Source organism: Lactuca saligna, chromosome 6 (assembly GCF_052625555.1).
Source record: "Lactuca saligna cultivar CGN05327 chromosome 6, ASM5262555v1, whole genome shotgun sequence".
NCBI classification, from domain to species: Eukaryota; Viridiplantae; Streptophyta; class Magnoliopsida; order Asterales; family Asteraceae; genus Lactuca; species Lactuca saligna.
The window spans coordinates 57,049,891-57,067,520 of NC_136422.1; the positions used below are offsets into that span (position 1 = coordinate 57,049,891).

General features: G+C 36.9%; 1 protein-coding gene across 1 annotated transcript; it reads right to left on the bottom strand.

Moving 5' to 3' along the window:
- Positions 1-15,199: 15,199 nt before the first annotated feature.
- On the bottom strand, positions 15,200-16,489 carry LOC145002553 (uncharacterized). Its single transcript, XM_078961804.1, has 2 exons — positions 16,210-16,489; positions 15,200-15,822 (listed from the first exon to the last, which is right to left on the bottom strand). Exon 2 carries the CDS (start codon positions 15,779-15,781, stop codon positions 15,419-15,421), a length of 363 nt encoding a protein of 120 aa, XP_078817930.1. The 5' UTR covers positions 15,782-15,822; positions 16,210-16,489; the 3' UTR covers positions 15,200-15,418.
- Between the last annotated feature and the right edge of the window lie 1,141 nt (positions 16,490-17,630).

Genomic DNA, 17,630 nt, shown 5'->3' on the forward strand with positions numbered 1-17,630 from the left:
GAATCATACAAGTTGTATTGTATGATGAATGAGAATTTTCATCTTTGAAAATTAAGACTAATTCTTTGATTACATGTATATGTGAGTCAATTGAAGGACTAAGGAATTAGGTACATTGGGTGTGCGCTGGTCAAGGTCCACCACAAAGATTGATTTGTCATGATTTACTAAAGATTAGTAAATATGATTATACTTATAAGGTTAAGTACAATTCTGTAACATTGGAAAGGATGCAATGTATGACAAAACAAATGAGAAGAATCAAATTAGGCAGAAAGATAAAAGTTTCTCAAATCTGAAAGGATGGGAGAGTACTTTAGTATCATATTTCATGATCATCTTAATGATTATGAAACCATATCACAAATTCATACTCTAAGGACGTCTTAGTGCATTGTTATGGCTAAGAAGAGAGGTCATGAATTGTTGGATTGGTTAAAATCAAGAAGATGAGTCATACTTCGTTCCAAAAGAATTCTTAGAGTCATACTCCAAGATTGTAACTTTGAGTGACATAAAGGAAGATTTATTAACACTAGTCAAATGTAAGAGTAAAATGTTTTCTACTCTTGTACATTTGAGATTGGTAAGTTGTGATGTCTTGGATGAGACAAAGACCAACTAGGACCAATTGTGTGAAGTGTTAGTCTTGATAAGAATCCGCACTATCCCTTGAATATTTGTTTTGTCAAGGAATGGTTCTTGACTAGGGAAACTTATATGTCAAGGGGACAGTGGGAGCCTTAAAGATCCTGAAAGAGTTTCAAGATTTAATCAAGAGTAAGACCTGTAATTTATCACTAGCACGCGACTTAAGGTTTGCAACCTATCGTGTTGACATAACTCTTATTTCTGTACCAACTTCAAATAAGTTGAATTTGCATGTGAGTTATCAGAGTTCAACTTGGAAGCATTGGTGGGCCTTGTGCTACCAAGGTGACAATAAACTAAGATTGAACAAGTTTAATCCATGTAAGGCTGAATTTGTCACTAACCTTATCTTGTGATTATGGTTTTGACAAATTCACATGGATAGGAACTCATACACTATAAAATCTAAGTTTCATAAGGTTTCTCTCCGATTCATGAAAATGATGGTGAGGAAACGCTTTCACTAAGTAGATTTTAAGTAGATAGCAATTGTGTCATTTGCAATTTCAAAAGTCGTTAGTGGAGCGCGTGTGGTTAACCGACACACTAACATGCACTTGTGAGAAATGGAAAATGCCTAAGCAATTGAGACTATGATTACGGCATCCCTTTTCATAGTTCTGAAAATTATTTAGACACACATGTGAGCTATCTAAGAAAGGGTGTACGAATCTAAATTTCAGAAGTCCAGCAGATTTCTGGAAATATGTCAGAGCTAGTGGGAGAATAAGTGTTATGATGATAATCATCATGTTAGTGGGAGCATGATTATTATGAGTAGTATTGCAAGCTAGCAATGTTAATTATAGAAAAAAAAAGTTTCAATTCGTGAAGTTGCAGGGGTTGAAAAGTTGTTTTGCTATAATTAAGGGAGAGGAAATTATACTTCATTTCAATTCTAGAAGCTTAGATTGAGATTTTAATCATCTTTAGTCAAGGACATATATATGAATTTTATGTCTGAATGGTTCGACTTAAGGAAATTCTATATATATTGCGTTCTCAAAATTCAATTATGACTACGACATCCCTCTTCATAGTTAAATTTTGAAAACATGGCAAATAAAAAATATTGTAGCAAAAGACTGGTCTAGTATCATGTCTTTATCTGAGACATCATGAATCGTGTCCTATATGCTTCGGATATAGGATCGATTTCATGTGCTATAATATTCATCCTTTCTAAATTTTCCAAATGCTCAGGGCATTTAGAAGGGAAAAGTCTAGAACTGGATATGACTAAAGTGATTAAGCAATTGTCGAGGACAATCTGAGGTTTGCCAAAGATTGGTTGCTCAGGGAAAGTTGGAAGTATGATGTAAGTTGTCGAAAAGGACCGTATTGACATGTTCTGAAAAGAAGTAACTCTTGTTCGGAAGTGATAGTCAAAATGGGACTATGGAAATGTATCCATAGGTGGAAGTTATTCAATCTATGTAAGATTAGAAAACCTTAATGCAAGAAGGATGTTCAAAACAATGTACTTTGAATATGAGACTTCCATTCCATAGAAGTTGACCTTCTTTGGAAAACTCTGTAATGACTGGTGACAAGGTTTTGGTGACTTTGTGAATAATCATTACAAAAGGAACATTGCATAAAAGTTTAAAATTTAACAGATTTTTTGGTAAATGATAGGAATCGGGGATTCTCACGTTTACAATAAGGATTTGGGATTGTGAAATGAGTATCATTATAATCATGTTCAATTGATCTACATCACAATGTAAGGATCATAGACAAACATAGTGTGCATACTTGGAGTATGGCATAACTATTGTTTAGAAAACAAAGTGTACATGCTAGGAGCATGGGACGACTGTTGTTTTTATTCAAGTCTTAAGTTGATTGGTTGAAACATTATACAATGAATAATGTGTAATCAATATGGTGATAAATAAAAGGTGGTTCTATTTATATTCAAAAGGGTTTTGAGACCATATTGGATTCGATTATTATTGTGTTTCACTTTGCCTGTTTTGAATTCCAAAATAGCTAGGTTATTCTTTCCGAATGACTAAGTTATTTAAACACTCCACAGTCGTTCATATGTTGGAAGTAGGTATGAATCAAGACTGTCATGAATCGAGTTTGTAGATGTCTAAATGGGTTTAGTCATAGCAATGGTTGCTACAACATTCATGAGTGCTCATAAGTTATGAGTATTGGAATAAACCCACGCTCACTTGTATCACTTCATGGAATTTATCTCGAGTGATCGTGAGACGGTAATATCATATAAATCTTCAAACCTAGAGATATGAGTTGTTACCTATGAGTTGGTTGTGGATTGATTGCACGTAAACGCATCAGTAACTTGATGTTATAAAACGTGCCTTTGTGTACAATTCAACAAGTAGTAGAACAAGCATATGAGTCGAAGTTTATCTGTTCCTTCTAGAAATAGTAGCGATATCTGGGCCCCTCGATGATTTTGTTGTGACCTATGTACCGGCCGGTCAGAACTAAATTGATGTGTTCAATTAAGTTCTTTGTCAAACAAATCGGAAATCGAGAAACAAACTACTGGACAATAAGTACGACGTTGTTCCATGTATTTGTCCAGCTGATATCATGAGAACATAGGATTATATGATCACTTATCTAAAATGGCGCTTCATAGTTCAACAGAGTTTTCGAGAGCTACGATTGCTGGTTGGTTCCTGAAGTAACATACGCAAATACAGTTATTAGACTTATCAAAGTGGGAGTCTGTTGGATAAGGTGTCTAAGTCCATAACTTATTTGGTATATACTTGACCCGACCCGGCATGGTCCATTTGGGTTGCACTTCACCCGAACTATTTATGGATAATTTTATGAGAGTTGTACACATATGATTATTAATATATTATAAGTTATAATATATTAATATGAAGTCATGTTATTTAATTTGTCTTAGTCTTTAATTAATTATGAATTAATTTAGAGATTAAAAGGAAGACTAATTAGATTGTGGGCTATTGGTTTTATATGGTGTGCGCTAACACTCATTTGTTAATGGGCTAGGCTTGTATGGAAGTCCATGGATGATCCATGGAGCTTTTAACCCATGGATCCTTGGAAAAGGAAAGGTCATGGGTTATTAGGGTTTCACCCTAATCATGTACACTATATAAGCATGCTTATGTTGCATGAAATAGCCACTAGTGAAACTAGTGTCACTAGAGTGTGTGTGTTTGTGTGTGATCGATTCTATAAGTGTGTATACACTCTCTCAAAGTTTTCCAAGAGTTTGTGGTGATTTGTGATTCCATTTGAGGCATTCACACTATTGGTGCTTGGCCCTCAAACTCCTTAGGAATCAAACTCATCATCAAAAGGTATGTAATCTCATCAAATTATTTTATGTTTAAAAGTACCCCATGCCATGTTAGATAGGTTATGAACCTTGGAAAAATTATTATTTTGCATGTATTTAGACAAACATAGATCCAAGGTTTATTAGGGTTGCATGCACACTTAGGAAGTGTTAGATTGCTCAAAACCCAACAAAACGATCCACGACTACCCAAATCATGTCGTGACCATTCTTCGTCCTGAGCAGTTTAGTCACAAAATCCATGGTGATGTCTTCACATTTACCCATGGGTACAGGTAAAGGTTCTAAACTCCCATACGGTTTCTGATGTTGTGCCTTAACCCTCGCACATGTTACGCACTCGGCCACATACTTCGCAACATCGAGCTTCATCATCGGCCACAAGTAGTAGGGTTTTAGGTCCCTATACATTTTAGTCCTACCGGGATGAATCGAATACATGGTCTTGGGTGCTTCTTCCATTAGAAGATCTCTTATTCCTCCCGTCTTAGGTACCCAGATTCGATCTTGGAATACCTTCAGTCCTCGACTGTTTGTTCCGAATACTAACGTTTTGCCCAAACGTGCTTCCTTTCGGTCATTCTTCCCTAAAGCTTCTTCTTGAGCTTTCCTCATACTTTTCACAATCGTCGAGACGACTTCAATTCTTAACGCTCTTGGCCTTTTCCTTTCAAGATTGACTTTCCGACTGAGAGCATCAGCAACAATATTTGCTTTACCCGGGTGGTAAAGTATCTCACAGTCGTAGTCCTTGAGAAGTTCTAGCCAGCGTCGTTGCCTCATGTTCAACTCCTTCTGATTAAAGAGATACTAGAGACTCTTATGATCAGTGAAGAACTTGCACTTCGTGCCGTAGAGGTAATGCCTCCATATCTTTAAGGCAAATACTATCGCTGCCAACTCCAGATCATGAGTGGGGTAGTTCTTTTCGTGCTCTTTCAATTTTCGAGATGCGTATGCTATCACCTTTTCTCTTTGGGTCAGAACACAACCCAACCCGACTCCCGATGCATCACTATAAACTGCGAAATCTTCGACTCCATCGGGTAGAGAAAGTATTGGTGCTTCACATAACTTCTTCTTTAGCTTCTCGAATGCCTCATCGTGTTTCTCACTCCATGTATACGTAGCTCCTTTATGGGTCAAAGCTGTTAATGGAGCAGCTATCGAAGAAAAGCCTTAGATAAATCATCGGTAATATCCGGCTAATCCTAGAAAGCTTCGAATATCCATGGGACTCTTCAAACGTTCCCACTTCATTACAGCCTCGATCTTGGCGGGGTCAACCATTATTCCTTCTTGGTTAACAAAATGACCCAAGAATTGGACTTCCCGTATCCAAAAGTCGCATTTGGAGAACTTTGCAAAAAGCTTCTCCTTCTTTAACACCTCCAACACTTCTCGTAGATGCTTGCCATGCTCTTCCTGGCTTTTCGAGTAGATGAGAATGTCATCGATGAACACTATCACAGATTTATCGAGGAATGGTTTACAAACCCTATTCATCAAATCCATGAATGCTGCGGGAGCATTGGTTAGTCCGAATGACATAACCAAGAACTCGTAGTGTCCATATCTTGTTCTGAATGCAGTCTTCTCAATATCCTGCTCTCTCACCTTCAGCTGATGATATCCTGACCTAAGATTGATCTTTGAGAAGTAGCTCGAACCTTGAAGCTGATCGAATAGGTCATCAATCCTCGGCAATGGATACTTGTTCTTCACCGTTGCCTTATTCAGCTCTCGGTAGTTTATGCACATCCTCATGCTTCCGTCCTTCTTCTTCACGAATAACACCGGAGCTCCCCAGGGTGATGAACTAGGTCGAATGAAACCGCTGTCCAACAGCTCCTGAAGTTGCATCATGAGCTCCTTCATCTCCGTCGGTGCTAATCGGTAAGGTGCCTTTGCTATCGGTGTTGTTCTTGGTAATAAGTCTATACGAAACTCCACTTGCCTATCAGGTGGTAATCCGGGAAGATCTTCGGGAAAGACTTCCGGATAATCGCACACAACCGGTATATTCTGCACCTCTTTCTTTTCCTTCTTAGCATCGATTACGAATGCCAAGTACGATGCACATCCCTTGGACAAACATTTCCTGGCTTTCATCAGGGAGATGATTCCAGAATTCACTCTGCGTTTGTCCCCGTACACCATAAATGATTCCTTTTCGGGTGGGTTTATCCTAACTATCTTCTTTCGGCATAATATCTCGGCATCGTTGGCGCTAAGCCAATCCATACCCAAAACGATGTCGAAACCGTTTAACTCTATGGGTAATAGTTCCTCATGGAATTCGTTTCCGTTTAGGTCAATGACGATGTTCCTAATACGATTACTAACAGGTATGAATTTGCCACTGGCAACTTCTACAATTAGGGCGTTATCAAGTTTTTCTACAGGTAATGCTAATTTCGCACTAAATTTATGCGACACAAAGGAGTAGTTGGATCCGAAATCAAACAGTATATTTGCAGCTAACCATTTACAAGAAAGGTACCTGAAGCGACGTCTGCTGCCTCCTTTGCAGCCTCGAGCGTCATCTGGAAGGCTCTCGCCTTCGGCTTTGGTGGTATGTTGGGTCTTCCTGCCTCCTTCTTCTTCGGGCAGTCCTTCAAAATGTGCCCTTCTTCATTACACCCATAACAGGCCTTCTGGTTGAGGGTGCATTCATTGGCATAGTGCCCAGGCTTTCCGCATTTGTAACAAGTGACCCCTCCACACTTCCCAGAGTGCTTCTTCTTGCACTTGTCACACCACTTTGCTTCTGATCCTCCTCCTCTCGAACCAGACTTTGATAATTTACCTTTCTTACTGGACCTCGAGGATCCGTCAAATTTCCTTTTCTCTCCCACTTCCGCTCTCTCCAGACCCTTCTCTCGTATCTGGGTCTCCACATTCTTAGCAGCCCAGATGGCGGCTTTCAGAGTGGTAGTTTGCTTGACCATTGGACCGAAGTCCGCTGGTAATCCGAGGGCAAATTTGTTAACCTTGGAGAGTTCAGTTGGGACGAGGTGAGGAACAAGCTTCATTTTCTCAGTAAAGCTTGCAGCGTATTCAGTAACGCTCATTCTTCCCTTCGTCAGACTCTGGAATTCGTTGTTGATCTCCAGAAGATCCTGCTCAGAGTAGTATTGCATCTTCAACTGTACCAAAAAATCCTCCCACGACATTTTGCTTGCTTCACCTTTGGGCATCGAATCAGCTAATAGCTTCCACCAGCTTAGTACTCCAGATTTCAATAGAGGAACTGCGAGAGCGGTCTTCTGCCTATTGCTACACTCGCAACTCTCAAACATTGTCTCCATCTCAGAGATCCAGTTCATGACTTCCACCGGCGTCGGGCTTCCAGATAGACTCGGTGGCTTGGATGCCATGAAATCCTTGTATTTGCATCCACGGCCATCATTTCCTCCATCCTGGTGGTTTTGCCTAACTATCGGTGGGTTGGCTTGACCAATAGTCCCACTGTAGTTTCCTTCTTCAGTCTGCCCTTCGTTCAACTAGGGCTGTTCGATCTGAATAGTCGCTTCCTCTTGATTTTGCTGGAGCAAACGCCTGGTTTCCTACATTTGATGATCCAACATTGCCTGGATCATCGCTTGCACTCCGGCCATTGTTATTGGTCCGACAGCGGCTTCCACAACTGGTATTTTCTCGATCACGGGGGGTTGGTGTCTGTTCCCATTTGCGTTCACGTTGCCGCTACGGTTCCTTGCCATCTTGATCTATACACCGAATAAGGTGAATTTAGATCTTTATTTAGGACTGATGTTCAACTCATCCTTATCTCTCCGAAACGTTTACATGCTAGTTCTAATATCGTAGTCGTACGTTTAGAATCCTAAACACATAAGGGTTCCAGATCCGGTCGGCAACAGACCATAGATCCGAACAATTAACAGCATATCAGGCACAAAGGATTTAGCACATAAAGGCATTTTAGGCATAATTCCTAAAATAAGCTAGTGCTCACACCTCACAATCATCGTTTAGCATTCTAATTTTAAGTCTAGAAATCCTACAAATTCCTAGTTCGCTTAAACTAATGCTCTGATACCAACTGTGACATCCCCAAAATCACAGCCAGAAAAGACCGGTTTTGTTTATACTTTATTTCAAAATCAGAGTTATCTTTTAATAAAAGGGTTGCGGAATTTGTCCCAAAACAATAATATGATAAAGATTTATCAAAAGCATTTCCATAGAAATGTATTTCATTAAAAGACTCGGGATGTCATGTTCGTACAGATCAAAAGTATAAACAGTACAATATAAGCCTTACTACATTATTTCATATCTACAAGCCTATATCCGTAATCTCTCGTCCAAAACATCACACCTATGCTCATGCGCCACTACCTGTAATACATAAAACTAAGTGGGTCAGGCTTGGGAGCCTGGTGAGCACATAGGGTTTTCAACCCACAATAAATAAGTTTATTAATTTCATCGATCAACAATAACCCAATTACCCGTTCCCGTTATCCTCACTTTACATCCCTAAACACCTATCATAAGGGACCTAGCCTAAGGATCATCATCGGGACGGACACTACTGCTAAGCGGATTCCTCAGCAATAAATGTCCTAAAGGCAACCATGTGGGGGATGGAGTACACCGGTGAACACATCGTTCACAAACACCTACAGGTTGCGAGCCTGCTAGTGTTCCACCGGACTGTCTAGAAGAGTCTGTGGTCATCATCTATACTCCGCTAGATGACTGGATCAACAACAACAACATTAAGGCCTCTCATCATTTTATCACACATCATCTTATTACATCTACCCATGTTTTACCCCAACATTTTTGTAGATATAAAATACATATACAGTTTAAATCATTTAAAACTTGTATAAAAACATTCATCCAACATAGATAACAAGTATACAGATAATATGCACACAAAGCACGTAATATATAAAATACTTCATATCTATGTGTAAGATGAAAGTAACTATGCACTCACCTGATTAGGTGGTGACTCAGCACTCGGACAGCGCTTCGATACTCTCAAAATTATATTCCTTTGATAAAACCTAGTATCGATACCACTAGGGTTTAGTCTAATGATAACCGCGACAAATTAATTATCTGACTATTATTATTATTATATAAGCGTTAATAACACTCAATATAACTCATAATAATAGCCCAAATAATTATTTTAAGGACCTAATAACATTCCTATAATTATTTGAAAGCTATATTAAAAATTGCATAAGCGTAGCATACTTACAGTGAATTTGATCGAAAATCGGAACTTAATTGGAGCAGCATTTTGAAACCGAAAAACTCCTTTTTCTCGGGACTCCGGGAGTCTCGGGGCTTCCCTAGGGTGCTAGGGGTTCACCTAGACTTTAGGGAGGGTTCAAAACCCTAGAGAGAGAAAGTAGTGAGAGAAGAAATGAAGAAAGGTGTGAATTTTTCGGAAGAATTCGCATGGTATTTATAGGGGCCGAAGCTCGCATTTACGCGGGGCGTACCAAGGGTACGTTGGGCGTACTCCTCGGATAAGGCTTCCAGGTGTCAAGCTTCGCATGGTGCTACGCGACCTAATCTCGGACCACATAAAGACCCTTCGTACGCGGCGCGTTCTGAGCTCGGACGCTGGGCGTAGCGAGGGGCGACGCGTCACTTATCCGAGGCGGGTACTGAGTCAACAATGGAGGGTCCAGATTGCGCCACGTCATCAATCTTGCAACAGACTTCGTAAATTTCCTCCTCGACTTCTAAATATCATAACTTTCGCATACGAGCTCCGTTTTTGACGTTCTTTATATCCACGTGAAGGTGGGAACGTACTCTACAACTTTTGTGTAGACTTCCTCGGCTAATTTTGGCTCGATTTTAAATTTTATATTATCAACGGGCCGGGATAGGATTGGTCCGTTAAATCCTTATAACTTCTTCATCCGACATCCGTTTTCGCCCATCTTTTTCTCGTTACGCTACTCTCAACGAGATCTTCGATTCTCATTTCGGTCGTGTCGGCTAAAAACCGCTTGATCTAATATTCGAATTTCGGGTTGTATACTGCTATTCCGAAACTTCGAAAAATCATAACTTCTTCATACGAAGTCAGATTTGGGCGTTCTTTTTATCGATGTTCTTAGTTTAACATATTCTACGACTTTTGTTTAGATCGCTAAGGCTAAATCTCGCTCTATCGTAAATTCACTATTCACGCTTCCTGGTACCGTTCCGGTTCTGTCGTGAAACTTCGACGGGTCATAACTTCTTCGTTATAACTCAGATTTCGGTGTTCCTTATATGCACGGAAACCTTGAGACATATTCTACAACTTTATGTAGAGATATCAGGATTATCTCACACTTAAATTTTGACGTTTATTTTTATTCTTTATTAATTATACATTTATAATTAAATAATAAACACATAAACACACATAATTCACATAATACTCAAATATTTCATCTTTATTACTTCAAAAAGAGTTACAATAGTTGACCTATACTATTACATTGACAAAAATGCTTAGCCCGGAAACCCGAGCGTTACAGATGGAGTAACAGTAAGATCGGTGTAGTACCATGAGCTTATCATTTTAGTGGTTAGAAGGTGTCACGATGTATCATGAACCAGTGGTTGCATGATTCACGTGGATAGGACCTGGTAGTCTTTTAACTGGGACTCTTAGGTCTCAGATAGTTAGTCTTATTGGCATGTTTGTGTATTAGTACATTCTTGGGAGTCTGGAGACTCAGTGACCATCCTGTTTAGATCATATGGACAGTAAAAGTATATTGGGAGTATTAATTGTGCATCAGAAGTCTCTTGCTGAATGTTTACATTATGAACCCCTATTTGTGGGCAGACTATTTGCTAAGAGTTTGGTTACCAATGTTGGATATCGGTTATGAAATCTCAAGTCATGTAGTTCGTTGTAAATTTCTCAAGCGATTTGTCAAGTGAATGTACACCTGAGCTTATGAGCGATTTGGATGCAACATGAGAATCTTGGATGAATGATCATTATGCTCACGGGAGGAATGGGTTAGTGATGACTTGTCAGGAAGTCCAATATATATTTAAGGTTTTTAGGCATAATTTCTGGATTTGAGGATTTGTGGAAATTCATGATCGATGTATTTTAAGTATTCTTTCTGCATGACTTGGTGGTGTTCCTAGTCATAGAATAGGGGTAGGTATGATGTACGGATGATCATCAGTCTTAGTGTATGTTTTTGAAGTTTAGACAGATGGGTTCCTGGTTATGGGAGGTATATTGATGGAGTTGATTTATGGTTGTTGTTTTGAAATTTCACAGTATGAGGGGTTCTCTCTGGAAGTTGGGTCTTAAGTTCTAGTTGTAGTTGAGTATTTTCAAGTTATTGGGTTGTTTGTTGGCAGTTGTGGGTTTCGAGTGATCTCTCGATTTCTCATTATAGATGCCTTGATTCTGAAGGGGGTTAGACATAGTTTGTGTAATATGTTATCATTAACTTCAGAGATTCTAACCATGACGGATTTCGAGGACAAAATTCAGTTAAAGTAGGGAGAGTTGTAACATCCTGTTTCGAGAAGTTTCTTACTTTCGGGATTGTGTACAATGAATGGATTAAGTAAAGGTCTTGGGCTCAAGGGAATGTGGTTTAGACCTTATTGGATGATGTTGGATAAGTTATTACGACCTTGGTTGTGTCTTGGAGTTAAAGGGTAAAATGGGAACAATGGTGTTTTAGACTTCTTTCATGAATTATGGCTTTTAGTTCGACATGTGTTAAGCCAAAATTAACTAGATAAAAGTATGGGCTCGTCAATACCTTCTGGTGGATATAAAGATTGCCGAAAACGAAGTTGAATCGAAGAAGTTATGACTGTTTTGAAGTTGAAGTGAAATTGGGCAAAAACCCATTCTCACGAGGTGAGAAATAATTCTTACGACGTAAGAAGTGCCCATGAGGTGAGAATGTATTCTCACAACATAAGAACTGTGTAGCCTAAAAGCCCACAAAATATTTAGGGTTTTTAAGGTATTTAAAAGTAGGGATTCATGTTTTAGGGTATTTTATTAGTATGCATCATCTCTAGAACCTCTTAGGAGAAACCATGGCCTCCATTTTCATGATTGGAGCCTCTACTCTCCCCTCCCATCCCTTTTTGGAGTTTTGGATGGTTTTGGAGCAATGTTTTCATACAAGATTGATCCTTTAATATTAGCAATTGAAGATCTCAACTTTCATCTACCTTCTAGACCTTTGTAAGTTATAAAGTTCCAAGCTTTATTGCATTTCATCTTTGGATCTAAGTGTATTTGGCGTTTTGGTCCATTTCAATGAGTTTTGAGTGAGAGTTGGGAACAAATTTTGCAACTTTATTACTCTCTAAGGCCCCAAGAAAATTGTATGTTTCAGATCTGGACTCCAACACCTTTTGATCAAGTTTAGAATGTTTTCTTGGACCTCATCGACTAGGAAAGTTTTGATCTTTTGTCTTCCCTTTCAGCCATGCAAGTTATTTTGGTCATTTATGCCATTTTGGTGTATTAAAGTTTAAATCTTGGAAGCTTGAGACATTATTATGGATGAAGTTGGAAACTTTATCTATGTAAACATTATCTGAAGGTTGGAGACTTGGACTTAATGAATTTAGCTAAGAAAGATGCATTCTTGGTCCCTTTGAAACTTAAAGACTAGATCTTGGTTGTTTAGACCATCTTAACGGATAAAGTTTGAAACTTTATCCATTTTGAAGCTATTTACGAACTTGATATGAGGTTATGGGCCTTGGTCTGAAGAAACTAAGCACTTAATGAAGATTTTCGCCTTCTGACCAAAGGTCACGACATGACATAGGATGTATCACGATGTGACGGTGTACAAAATCATGATTCTTTTTCATTTCATTCTCATCGATTACCAAGGAATAGTCACAACATGACATTGACTTTGACTAAGCTAATCGTTGACCTTGTAGACTTTCACCGTTGACTTTTTGACCAGTTTGACTTTTAGTCAAACTTGGGCAGAATAGAGTATTTGACTAAGAAATGGTCATCACATCCCTTAAATAGGGCCAATGCTAGAGATCTAGGGTTTTGCACCCTAGCGTCACCACGTCATGGCCAATACATGACCACATGTGGTGTCTTAATGAAAAGCACATTTCATGCAAAAATGCCATATCATGGTGATACTCTTCACCACATCATGACCACCAAGAATTCTCAAATTAAAAAAAAAAAATGCTAATACCTGAAACTAGGTGTCAAATTTCTACAAACCCTATAAGGGTTAAGAAATTCGATCACCTCAAGAAGAAGAAGAAGAAAGGAGAACAAAACTTTAGAAGCCTTGAATTTGGAAATATGTTTTAATTTATAACACCCTATTTATAGGCTTCAATTGCTTAGTTCCAAAGCAACTTTAAAACCCTGGATAAGCCCTAGCCATTTTTGTCCATTACCTTATCCTTAAAGGATTATGAAATATTCCAATTAATTATAAACTTTTGCCAACCCCAGAGAAGAGAACTTCGAGGATACGCGGTAGACATGCTTTTCCCAAGAATCTTCAAACTTTTTTCTTATGTAATGGGGGAGGTACCACCTCATGTCTTTGAAGACATTCAGAATGTCGTTCGAGATATGGAGGGGTGCTTTAATATTCATGCTTTTGAAATAATTAATTCCAAAATAATTTTCTAATTAATTTATAGTGTCATGACAAATTAATAAACTAATTTCTATTTTGATTGCTCAAATGGGTCATAAGAACAACCAAAAAGGACTTTGATATTATTATAAATATCATCGATAGTTAATAATATTCAATATTTTTTCAGCACATAGTTGTATTTATTATATCATATAGAAACAATCAAAAAACTATTCCAAAATCAAACAAACTATGTATCTATTATATCATATAGATACAATCAAAAAACTATTCCAAAATCAAACAAACAGCATGTCAATTGGTTACATTTGGCCACAGCTTTTACAGTGACAAGTAAATGTCATATTTTTTTTCTTAAAATGTGATTAAGTGTTACGAAATATAATACAATGGTCACACGAGTATAGCTAATGTTATTAGTTACTTATAGCCACTGAATTAATCGAAAGTGTGAGAGTTGTTTTAACAAAAATAAAACCAAAAATCATTTTTATACTAATGTTTAGAAGACCACAAATATATAGTAATTCATGTCACCTTATTGTAGTCCATCAACCTATTGGAAAACTGTTATTTAAAAAATAATAAATAATAAATAAACAAGCCAATAAAGTACTTCTTGAAATGATTTCAAAATTATTCAAAACAAAAAAAAAAAATGTAATTATATCGTAGACCAGGAAAATGACTATATTCATGACAGAAGATCATATCCAATATTTAGATATGTAGATCATGACATCTAAGAGAAGAAAATGACAATATCTACGAGGCAACAATAACAAGTATGTTTAATAGATATTGTATTTTTTTTATATAAAATTTGGTTTTATATTTTTTATTCAAAAATTTATATAATTAAATAACACAATTTGTTAAAAATCTTTTCTTGTAGTAGTTTTTCATTGTAAAAAATCGGTTAAGAGGGTCCTAGTTGTTGCATGGATATACAATTTTAGACAAAGTTATACAATTCTTGGATGAAAGCAAAGCACAACTACCATTGGATTGGGCCACAAAAGCTACTACAAATTGGTCCACCTCATGGGCCAGAATAGTAACATAAGGCCCACCTATTTGGACCACAAGTCTACAGCTGAGAATGAAATCTCAACAACACCAACCATTATCTACTGTTCCTACTCAATTCATCACCTAAATCACAACCTCAAGTACCAAATATTAATTAAATACATTAAACCATCCTAAACATTGTTGTTACTTGTTAATTCAGCAATAACTAAAACAAATATAAAACATTAAGACAAGTTAATAAAAACTTTATTCCTAACTAACAATGCAACCATTTTCCAACAACAAGTCGACTACCAAAGTTGTGTGCGGTTGTGTTCTAGGTGATGTCGGTTTAAATCATAAATAACACCTCATGACACCAATTAAGATCACACGTATTCATAATAAATAAAATAAAATAAAATAAAAACCATTGATTCACATATGGTTCAAGGACATTAGATCAAGTATAAGAATTAAGAAACCAGGTTTTTTTCATTACTCATGGATTGCTAAAAGAATAACATTTTCATTTGTTTAGGGATTGATGAAAGAATAACAGAGATAATAAAAACGAGTTATACACAAGGGTTGTTGGAAGAATTACATATATGATAGAAACCAGTTTTAGGCTCAAATGTAACATACAAAAAACCCCAAAACATGGTTTTACTCTAATTAGTCGAAAGTCTCCTAATCCAAAACAAAAACATTAAAAGAACATGACTAGAAATTGACACAAGGTCTCCATATGGGGGAACAAATCAACAAACTCAAAGTGGTGTCACTTGCATTCAACACCAGCTTCAGCAGCTCGATGAGGTTTGTTCTTCCTCCTGCTTCCATTATGGCGAAAACCATTAGATCTGGTTCCATTTGGGCTTCCATCTTTCACTAAATCCCCTTTTTCCTTTTGTTTATTTCGTTTCCTTTTCTTTCCACTAGCATCGGAATTTGTAGTCTCATCTTCATCTTCGTCTTCTTCTTCTTCTTCTTCTTCCATCTTTACAAGATCTTCATCTTCTTCATCCACCAATGGCTTTTGTGGCCTTCCTCTTCGCTTCTGAACAGGGATTTTTTCGTCTTCACCGCTTCCAGGATCATCGTTGTTGGTCAACGTAAACTTCTTTCCTTTCCTCCTTCCCATGCTTGCACCAATCAAGAAACTTACAGTACCAGTAACAAATTCTGCGAAGGTAATTAAGAAAATGCACTGTAAATCGAGAGATGAATCATGGGTATTGGGTGCATTTGATTATAACATACCATAGATTTGAGTAAATTGAATTGCGAAGAGCCCTAAAGATGAAAACTTTTTGATTTCCGAAAGTAAAAGAGATCATTTGAGTGAAAATTAGGGGTGATGACAAAACTGGGACCCTAGAAAGCACAAGAACCAGCATAAAGATCTATAAAAGATGCGAAAATTGTTTAAAAGACTAGATCCAAGAAATCGGAATTTGATTAGATAACTGAAGCAGTAAACAGATTTGATGCAAAACCCACTAGCGGAACATGTTAAAGCAGATAATATGAATCATCAAACACGATCAGATTAAGACGAAAGTAACTCACCATGCGAGGTATCAGAAGCTAAAGCATCTTCTTGATGAGAAAAAATATGTTCTTTTTAGAAAAGAAAAATGTGTATTGGTAGCAAGAAACAGAAAAACTCAGATAAAGAAAAATGGTGATTTGGGAATGGAAGAAACTGGTGGCAAAAGGTAAGAAAGAAGAAGCGGATATGGAAGAACAGAGAAAGAGATAGAGAGATATGTGTGTTTTTTGATTGGTTTTATGTAGATGGGAATTTAGTTTGGAAAGTGAAATGGGTAAGGAGGAATGATGTTAGTTAAGTGTGAGGAAATCTCAATTCAAATCCAAATCCAAAGACAAGGTCTAAGGGTAGATTCGGTAAAAGCAGGAAAAGGTTGTTGCTTAATCCCCCCCCCCCCCCCCCCCCCCTTTCACAAGATACTTGATCGTTATTTCCTTTTCCTTTTAATTCAAGACCTACCAAATTGTATGAAAAGTAACCTATTTTTGTTCAATTTCCTCTTCAAAATCGTAAACTATTTTTGTTAAAAATTCCATTCAAATGTACTTCCTTTTCTTTAGGAGATATGAGTTATTAAGATAAATAACTTTTTAGTTTGTTTACATGTGTAATTATTTTTTATTATCCACATCTATGTAGCGAACTTATTAAGAAGTGTTCATATATGATTGGGGATGAGCGTAGGATGGAACCGGTACCGACCCGTACCATTCCTAATTTCCCGAAAATCGAATTTATTGAAAGTCAATCTCGAGTACCGAACCGCATTAACATTACTGGTATCGGTACCGGGAATGGTATGGGATCAGGATTTGGGACAAACTGTTCATCCCTATATATGATCATTATGATCTATTGTAGCAGGTTACTTATGGTCGTAATACTTATATGTGAACACTTTCAACAAGTTCGTTACCTAAATATATACAAAAAAATAGTTACATATTAACAAAACGAAAATAAAAGTAAATAACACGAATGGTCCCTATAGTTTAAGGGAATTTGTGTGTTTCGTCCATAGCTTATTTTTTTAACGTGGATGGTCCCCACTGTTTAATTTTGTTGCATGTTTGGTCTATGTCTTACCTAAAAAGATTATTGTGCCCTTATTAATATTATTTTTTAAGTAATTTTCTTATTTATGTATTTATTTTTTATATATTTAAAAAATTAATAGACCGCATATATACATATATATATATATATATATATATATATATATATATACACACACACACACACACATATATATATATATATATATAGATATAGATATATATATATATATATATATATATATATATATATATATATATATATATATATATATATATATATATATATATATATTCACCATAAAACTGAAACGACATTTTGAGAAATTAAATTTGGATCTCACCGATCACCATCTCATATCTCATTATCTTCGACTTCTATT